The sequence below is a fragment of the Sarcophilus harrisii genome, chromosome 3 (genome assembly GCF_902635505.1).
Source record: "Sarcophilus harrisii chromosome 3, mSarHar1.11, whole genome shotgun sequence".
Lineage (NCBI taxonomy): Eukaryota > Metazoa > Chordata > Mammalia > Dasyuromorphia > Dasyuridae > Sarcophilus > Sarcophilus harrisii.
The window spans coordinates 514,226,969-514,236,909 of record NC_045428.1 but is presented as its reverse complement, the minus strand read 5'-3'; the positions used below and the strand labels follow the sequence as shown (position 1 = coordinate 514,236,909).

General features: G+C 42.3%; 1 protein-coding gene across 1 annotated transcript in view; it reads left to right on the top strand.

Moving 5' to 3' along the window:
- Positions 1-3,656: 3,656 nt before the first annotated feature.
- The window catches only part of ME3 (malic enzyme 3), a 287,597-nt gene continuing 281,312 nt past the window's right edge, over positions 3,657-9,941 (top strand). Inside the window, exons 1-2 of the mRNA XM_012545299.3 lie at positions 3,657-4,087; positions 4,380-4,596. Coding sequence (XP_012400753.1) covers positions 4,396-4,596 — 201 coding nt within the window. The 5' untranslated portion in view covers positions 3,657-4,087; positions 4,380-4,395. The remainder of the gene's footprint in view (positions 4,088-4,379; positions 4,597-9,941) is intronic.

Below are 9,941 nucleotides of genomic sequence, written 5' to 3'. Positions count from 1 at the left end.
GCTTCAGAAACACATGAATCATACCGACTTTGGGAAGGCTCCTTTCCTTGATCTCCAAAAAAACACTGAGAAAGCAAATTGATTCCCCTCTCATCAGCTGTTCCCTGAAACAGCTGCCCTCTTGGCTGCTTCTTGATTTTTTTAGTGCCCTATTGCCTTTAACAGTTGCCTGATTGTCTAGTTTTTGTGTGATAAGGGAGGAGTCAAAGTATATTCTGGGCACAGTGGAGGAAAGGGGTCAGAAGAATAAAATGGCTGAATAGAGAGCTGCAAAGGAGAAAATAAATCACTCTCACCCCTAGGAATTTCCGGGGGGTCTAGAAAGCTTCTATAAGAAGTAAAGTCTGATATACATCCCAAGTTAGCTTGTGGAGGAAAAACATTTCCTTTTTGGAAAGTTTAGTGCAAGCTAGATGAGTGAAATACTGCATTGAGTCTCCTGACTCAACCACTAACTCGCTCTGCCACTAACTGATCTTAGGAAAGTCAACCCTTTAACCTTTTGTTGCCTCAATTTTTAATGCTATTTTCCTCCATGTACAATTTGTTTCAGCAAAATGGAGGCACTCACTATTTTTTGAGCCCATGGTTTCAGGATGGAAAGTGCATCAGCTCTGCCTTCAGGGGACATGGGTTCAAATGAAGTCCAAACACTTATGTGTCTTAGACATGAGCAGGTCAGTTAACTTCCTGGGGCCTCAATTTCTTCATCTCTAAAATGAGGCAGTTGAACTAAGCTATTTCTAGAGGTATCAAACATGTGAACCCTAGATAACATGCCATAACTATCCCAAATGAAATTCAAACCAGATGAAAATGTAATTGGAAAATATTTAATAAAATAAATAAAATACTATAAAACACTGATAATGTTAATCTGTGATTTTCTAAGTGATTGCAGGGATTCTTATGTGTGTAATTATAGTCCCCTTTCCATCTGAACTTGACACCTCTGAACCAGCTAGGTTTTGAGGTCCTACCTTTCTCTATATAGTCTTATCCTGCCTCAGGACCTTTGTTTGGGCCATCTTTCAGTTAATTATCTTATGCAGATTGTTTTTAGATATTACTGATGTGACTACTATTTCCACCAGTATAAATCACAACTCATCAATATATTTTCAACCAGTGTGTTCTAGTGGATAGAACACAGGCGCACAGGATGGTCAATAGCATGTCATCTTAAAGTCAGGAAGATCTGGGCTTGAACTGACCTCAGACATTTATTAGTTCTTGACATTAGTCAAGCAACTAATTCTATAACCACTCATAAGGATTTAACCTGATCATCTATAAAAAAAAAGATATCTATTGTCCACATTCAATGGGTATGCCGTTGGATGGACAATCCATAGAGCTTATCTATCAGTCTAAATAGGAATAGATAATAAAAAGGGACAATTGAATCATACTCAGAATTGGACAAGAGAAGAGTGAGTCCAACTGTCTTTGGGAAGTCATAAATTTCTTTCAGAACATTAACTTCTTCCAGAAGCAAAGGTCCATTAAAAAAAAACTTAATTCTACTAATGTTATTATATGATTTTATATGATACTATATAGCAATTTTTAAATGTGGAGCTAAAATTAAAACATGTCTTGCCTTCCAAGGGTGGTATTTGACTAAGATCTATATGGACTACAGAAATATAGTTAGGATGAGACAATCTGGGCTTTTCTCTAGGACACTGAGATTAAAGATGATACTGACACTTTTGCAGTGTGGAAATAACCAAGCATAGCAACTAGTTAGTATGAATAAGTGAAGAAGCTATCAGATGTTGAGCTCCTTGCCACCTCATATCTCCCAGCAGAATCCTTTTAGTGTCCTTGGGTTTCTCTCCTTAAAGGCCCTTGTGTTCTGGGAAATCTTCTCTCTTTCACTCATGCCCAGTTGTATCTGCCATCAAAAATTTATCTGAAAATTTAAACAGAAGCTCCTTGTGAATAGGGGTTGATTCATTCATTGTTTTTGTGTCCCCAGGGCTTAGAACAGTGCTGAATACATAGTAGATGCTTAATAAATACTAATTGATTGGATTAAATGTTTCTGGACACTTGCCCTAGGTACCAAAATTGCTAGTTATGACTCTTAGATACTGTAATAAATGTGCTATCATTACAATACATCTCATATAGAAAGCCTGTAAGTGCTATACTTTAAAAAAATGATTATTAAACTTCTTAATGACAGATCAGTACTTTATTAGTTGCTATGTTATGCTATGTTATGTAGCACCACAGATAATATGTTTTTGGGGAGTAAAAGATCTTCATAGATATAGAATTTTTTATTCTAGAATATCATCTAGGCAATGAGGTAGTACAATCAATAGAAGACTGTGCCTATAATCAGGAAGACCTGAATTCAAATCTGTCCTTAGCCACTAACTTGTTTTGTAACCCTAGGCAAATGTGCCTCAATTTCCTCCACCTTAAAATGGAGATAATAATAGCAAGTGCTTTGCCTATTATTGGCACTTAATAAATGTTCATTCCCTTAATAAATGGTCATGGGTGTGTAGGTGATCTTGAGTTGACCAAGGTCATTTCAGTGCAATGCAAGTTCTGGTAGATTCTGTCAAGCTAGAAAGTCTCTGGACTCTATGACTGGCATGCAAGGACCAGTCTAATTAAATTCCCTACCTTTGTGACCTTTAGTCTCAAGCTCTCAGGGCCATCTGTAAAATGGAGGGTTTTCTCTTCTAAGATCTGTGTCTGTGATCCAACTCTGATAAATCAAGTCTCTATTAGTCAATGAATCCATCGCTGAAGCAAATCTTGAAGCCTTTATATTTTAGCAGAAGGTCTTTAGCAGTTCATTCGCAAAGTATCCCACAGGAACAGGGGAGCAGATACATTGTGTTACGAGAACCTTGTTTTCATGGCTAGGAATTACTTAGGCTAATATGATTGGGAACTGTAGGCTCTTTAGTAATCATAAAAATCCCTCATTTTACTAAGAAAAATCAATCCTAGATTGCTTAAGAAGTGCCTTGCTCAGGGTCACAAAGTGATTCAGCGTTCCTCTTCCCTCGTCAAGTAAATTCCTTCCCAAACAATTCTCTCAGCACAGAATAGCTTAGTAGAAAGAGATGCTAAATTGAAGTTCTGACCACTTAGATACACGTGTATTGTATCTCACAGCCAGAGCTCCCCAAAAGATAGATCTGTATGATATTCCCATCATGCTCAAGTGTAGGCTGGTGGAGACGTGGTGGTTAACCACGTGCTAATGAGCCGGAGCGGAAAAACAAACCGGTGACTTTTAGGGAAACTTCAGGCTCTGGTTCCCAGGGGGAGGCCCCGACTCCTATCATCACGGCTTTTAGCCCAGTTTCGCTTCTTTCCTCTCTCAGGTGCGGCGGCCACGCCTGCAGCGAGTCCTCGGCCTGGCTCAGTATTCGGAAGCTGCGCCAGCCCCCATCCTGGCTCAGTGGCTCTACCAGAGGCATGGGGAGATCTGTCCAAGGAGGTGGCTGCTGGGCTGCGGGGCTGCGGCTGCAGAGCCTGAGCTCAGAGCTCTTTGCCAGCCGCAACTAGCAGGTGGAGAGGGGGCGGGGCCACCCGGCTTCTGTCAAGTCTCGCAGCTGAGGATTTGCTGCGCTTGGGCGGTGCGCCTCACGTGGAGTCGAATCGCGCCTGCCTTCTCCACGCCCCCCTAGCTTTGCCCTGCTCGACCGAGGGAGGGGGAACCCGGAGGAAATACAGGAGCCCTGAAGCGGGAGGGGCAACCCGGTTCTCTGAACGCATTGAAGGGAAAGGATGGGGGGACTGTGAGGGTTTCTTGGATTGTCCCCAACCAAACTGAGGTGCAGCTGCGCCCTCCTCACTGGGAAGGGGAGCGCTGGTTTCTAGGACTCTCTGGCCAGCAGGAGCAACCCAGGGCTGTCATTGGCAATCTCAGGATCTGCTTCCTGGGTTTGCTTTCGTTTTGCCGGGGGCTTCTCATTTCTCTTCCCTTCCTCGTTTCGCACCCCCGCTTCCCCCCCCCCCCCCCCCCCCCCCCCCCCCTCGAAGCACATACACGGAGACTGCGCGCTTGCTCCCGGGCTCTGGGTAGAGAGTAGCCTCTCTGCAGCTGCAGGTGAATACAAAGAGAGAGGTGACCGGGAAAGGGGCGAGAGGTGTTTATTGCAGATTGGGGACCGAGTGTGAGGGGAAAAGGGGAGGGGGATGAAGAACTAACGCGATGGAACCCATTGTGACACTTGACTTTCATCCTTTTTGCTGCTGGTAGACTACCTTCCCCACCCTCCTCCACCCCCAGCTACCAGGTGCGAGCATGCGTTCACCCGGAGCTCGAGGTCGAGGTGATTACTGGGTAACTGCGTGCCGAGTCCCTGATATTAGCTTCTTGCCTCATCCCCATCTTTCAGGTTTCTCGAGAAGAGGATGAGTTCTCTCTTCAACCAGGGAGCTCGGATGGCTCTCCAAGGGAGGGTCGGCTGTGCCTTCCTGTTCCGGGCGCCCCCTTTGACAGGCATCCAGCTGGTACGGGCCAGCAGCAGCTCCGGGCCCGCAGGGTCCCATCCAGTGCCCTTGGCCTTGAAGAAACGGGGCTACGACGTCACCAGAAACCCGCATCTCAACAAGGTATCTGAGGGAGAGTGATGGTGGTGGTGGTCTGGGCACTAAACTGCAGATGAGGCTGGTTGCCCCTGACTCATGGCATATCTGCCAAATATTACCCTTATTCCTAGAGCCTTAACTTCTCTCCTCCCCTTTTTGCAAAAGAATCCAGCCTCAGTATCAGTCTTTTCCCTGTGTGTCTTAGTAAATTGTTACCGGGGCAGGACGGTGATTTGATTGGCTGTGTTTGAAAAGAAAAAAAAAAAAGCCTCATAAATAAAGGTAGATCAGGTGCCTTGGATTTGAGGCAGCATAGTGCCGTGAAAAGACCGGGAGTCAGAGCAACTGTACTACATTGTAACTCCTTCTGATAAGTTGATAGGATACAGTAGCTTTAGTTATCATCCATCCTAGTACTTTTATTTTGTAAATGGGGAAACTGAGGTCCAGGGATATGAGAAGATGAAGTGATTTGCCCAGCATTATATATGTAGTTAAGTAATAGAACTGAGATTTCAAACGTAGGTTATTTAGTTATTTATGTGACTTCAAGTAACATTTCACTCCATTTAGCTACAGAAGGAAGGAGTTGGACTAAATGGTTTTTAGAAACCCTTCCAGTACTAGGATCTATGACTGAATCTGTCACCTGGAGGCTTGGATCCCAGTAGTGCCTACACATCCTTGGACAGGTCATTTGCATCTCTCTGATCCTAAGTTTCCTTATTTCTAAGAAAGAGGACAATAAAATGTGTATTTGAATGGATCAAAGGAGATTTCACAAATGGAAAAGTAGTTTGCTAATTGTGCGGTGCTATAGAAATGGAAGATAGGACTTCATATGTGAAAAATGGTAAAGGAAGAGAGTTGGCACAGTAGATAGTTTTCCTGACTCCAGGCCCAGGACTCTACCTTCTGGAGTTCAAATTTAGCCTTACTGGATGAACCTGGGCAAGTCACTTGACCCTATTTGCCTCAATTTTGTGGCCTATTAAAGTAGCTGGGGAAGGAAATAGCAAACCACTCCAGTATCTCTGCCATAAAACTCCAAAAAGGATCATGAAGAGTTAGACACAACTAAACAACAGCTGGAAAGAGAATTGAATTTTGGAGATGGAAGGGACCTTGGTGATCATTTAGTTCAGAAACTTGTAGAACTCCCAAGTGAGCTTCCAACCAAATAATTGGGATGTCTCTAAATAAATAAATTAAAATACTTGTTTTTATTTGAGTTTGATATCACTGCTCTAGTCCGATTCTTTTGATTTTTACATCTGAGGAAATTGAGCCCCAGAGAGGGGAACTGATTTCCCCAATGACACACAACCAGTTAGTCGATAAGTAGAAAGAACTCTGGTCTTGGAATATTCAATTAGGAACTCTGTAGCACTCTGCTCCTAGTCTTTTTCTGACCCATTCTCACTCATACATTTATTTCTGGAAGTCTGTTAACTACTGGACTTAAGAGTGGATGAATGGTGAATACTCTGATAGAAAATGATTTGGGCTAATAGGGGACTGGTATTAATCTTGTCACTGGCTGTGATCTTGATTTGTGCTTAACCTACAAGGTTTCAGGTGAGACAGGGTAGAATTATGGAAAATGCCTTGGACTTGGAGTAAGAAGTTATTTGGATGCTGCATCACTTGGATCCATTCTGGAACCAAAGGCTTGCTGCATCCCTCAACTTCAGTGTATAGCTTACTCTTTTCTCTTCTTTTAACAAACTAGTATTAGAACATTGGGGGGGGGGTAGAGTTTTGGCATCAATAAGCATAATAAATTTTATTTCCTTGTTTTCAGAAGAAAACTTATTAAACAAAACAGTCCTTCATTATGTACATAATGTATAATGACTTGACCATATCATCTTTTGCATTTTCTAATTTATTTTTAACATTTTTGAAAATTTTGATTTTCAAATTCTCTCCCTCAAGTCCTCACACCAATTGAGAAAATAAATATGACACCTCTTATACTTGTGAAGAAATAAAACGCACATTTCTCTATTAGCCATGTTACAAAAGTAAAAAGCAAGAAAAGTAAAGTGGAAAAAACAATATGCTTCAGTATGAACTCAGAGTTCATTGGTTCTCTGGAAGTGAACAGTATTTTTCATCATGAATCCTTTGGAATTGTCTTGGATCAGTGTCTTGATCAAAGTAACCAATGTTATCATATCATCATGAAAGTATTCTTTCTGATAGAAAGTCCTTGTTTTTAACTCTGTGATTAATATTTAACCAGAATTTTCAGTCATCTTGCATATATTTGACCTGAGGATACATGAATTGTGGACTCTTAACTTTTCCTTTCTTATGAATTGTTAATACAATAAAGGATTGGATCAAAAGACTGTATTTTCCCTGGAATTGTGATCTCTTTAAAGCATCCATAGTCTCTGTGTTTCTCCAGCTGTGGCATGTCTTTCCCCACCCTTAAAGCAGAAATAAGGCTTTACTTGTTAAAGGCAATGTTTTCACCACATTTTCCTGATAAGCGACTACTTTGTTTTTCCCTGGTTCTCTTAATCGTTGGTGAGGAGTGGAAAGTGCTGAGAATGCCAGTGTAAGATTTTGTGTTTGTAGAGGCTGTTCAGGGTGGATCCTGAAGGCTTTAAAAGTATCTTCATTGAAACTTCCTTTGGGTAGGGCTATATGGTCTCAGTAAGTGGCCTAGTGTTGATCTTCTGATCGTTTTATTGGAGATTGATTAGGTTAGTCTTAGAAATCAGCCAAGTAATTATTGACTTCTTCATTAGGACTGAGGAGACTGGGGTTTCCCTGGCTTCATTCAGGTCCCAGATAAGTTTTCCTAGTTTCCCTTAATACTGATGCCTTCCCTCTGAGAGCATTTCCAGTTTATTCTATCTATATGGTGTTGGTGCATATTCATTTGCATTTCATTTCCCCCATTAGACTGTGAGCTCTTCAGATCAAGGGCCATGTTTTTTTTTTTTTTCCTTATTTGCTTTTTAATTTTTTTTTGTATCTTCAATATTTAGCACAATGTATAGTAGGTACTTAAAAATGTTTGCTGATTTGGCTGGTTCAACTCTGGGGCTGGGGGGGGGGGGCGGGAAGGACAGACAGAGAGGCAAATATGAAATATATAAGAAACTCTTGAAATATGATATTGATCATATGATCATATGGGAGGTATGGAAATTTAAATCATAAATTATATAACTGGCCTTCTTGCTGTTCCTCCTATATATTAGTCCATCTTCCATCACTATGCTCTTGTCTAAGCTGTCCCTCATAATTGATATACACATTCTCCTTACCTCTGACTAGTTTGTTTAAAATTTAGCTTAAGTTCTTCTTCATAGAAGAAACCTTTTACTCATTTACTCAGGAGATGGCACAGTGGGTGGTACACTAGATCTGGCGTGAGGAAACCCTGAGTTCAAATCCAAGTTCAGATATAGTGGTTGACTTTGGGGAAATTATTTAACCTCTGTCTACCTTCAATTTCCTCAGCCATAAACAGGTAATAACACGTACCTCCCAGAGTTTGAAGATTAAATGAGATAATATTTATAAAAGCACTTGGCACAGTGCATGACACAGAGCAGGCCCTTAATAAATGCTTATTTTCTAATAACTCTCAATTACCTTCAGAATCAAATTTGCCTTTGTTTGGCATTCAAATCTCCTCATAATCTGTCCCTGTTTTCTTATTTCTTATTCATCTTCACATACTGTGATTAATCCAGTTGCTTTGATGTTCTTCAAAGACTACTGACTCTGGACATTTGTAGTGGCTATGTCCCATTCCTGGAATGCTTTCTCCCATCTCTGCATTTTGGCTTTCCTGGCTTTCTGCAAATCTTACCTCAAGTCCTGTCTTTTACTAGAAGCCTTTCTTGATCTTTAAAGCTAGTGCCTACCCTCTTGAGATTATCTCCAATGTATTCTGTATATAGCTTGTTTGTATGTATTTGTTTGCATATTTTGTCTATATTTTCCCCATTAGATGGTAAACTTCTTGAGAAGAGGGAATGTTTCTTGCTTTTTTTTATAATCGCCAACACTTAGTATGGCATCTGGGCACATACTAGGCTCTAATAATTTATTAATTGAATTAAATTCTAAGCATTTCCTCATAGAAAAATCCACAAAGGGCTGCATTTGCTTGTGCCTTTTAAAAAAAAAACTTGCTGATTTATAGGATTTAAGAACAAAAGCAAAATTCTGTAATCAAGATTAAACAAGAACACAAAGTTTGTTAGAGTGTTTTATTTGTCATAAAAGAGACAAAGCAACTTAATTTTGGTGTACCACAGAGAATTATTTTACTAAAATAATTAGTCTCCCTTTTTACTTCTCCCTCTTAGGATTCCCTTTCAACTGAGTCAAAGGCAAACTCAAAAAAAAAAGCTTCTCCTAACTGAATTAAACACACATTCTTGTTCTTAGTCTGATCATTACCCATATCAGTTTTAGGGAAAATTCCTTCCTAAATTGAACAGGACTTTTCCTTTAGAAAATTGTTAGGCCTTCCATAAGAGGTAAGGCTTCACATTCAAATTAGACTAAGGCCTCCCTTCCTCCCTTCCTCCCTTCCTCCCTTCCTCCCTTCCTTCCTTCCTCCCTTCCTCCTTCCTCCTTCCTCCCTCCCTTCCTTCCTCCCTCCCTTCCTTCCTCCCTCCTTCCCTTCCTCCCTCCTTCCCTTCCTCCCTCCCTTCCTTCCTCCCTCCCTTCCTTTCTTCCCTCCTTCCTCCCTCCCTTCCCTTCCTCCCTCCCTTCCCTTCCTCCCTCCTTCCTTCCTCCCTCCCTTCCCTTCCTCTCTCCCTTTGTCCTTCCCTCCCTTCCTCTCTCCCTTTGTCCTTCCCTCCCTTCCTCTCTCCCTTTGTCCTTCCCTCCCTTCCTCCATCCCTCCCTTTCTCCTTCCTCCTTTCCTCCCTCCTTCCTTCCTCCCTCCCTTTTGTCCTCCCTCTCTCCCTCCCTTTTCTCCTCCCTCCCACCTACCTTTCCTCCCTCCCTCTCTTCCTCCCTCCCTCCTTTCCTCCCTCCCTTTGTCCTTCCCTCCCTTCCTCCTTCCCTCCCTCCCTCCCTCCCTTCCTTCCTTCCTTCCTCCCTCCCTTCCTTCCTTCCTCCCCCTTCTTCCCTCCCTCTCTCCCTCCCTTTTGTCCTCCCTCCCACCTACCTTTCCTTCTTCCTTCCCTTCCTCCCTTCCTTTCTCCCTCCCTCCTCCCTCCTTCCTTCCTTCCTTCCTCCCTCCTTCTTCCCTCCCTCTCTCCCTTCCTTTTGTCCTCCCTCCCACCTACCTTTCCTTCTTCCTTCCCTTCCTCCCTTCCTTTCTCCCTCCCTCCCTCCCTCCCTCCCTTCCTTCCTTCCTCCCTCCCTTCTTCCCTCCCTCTCTC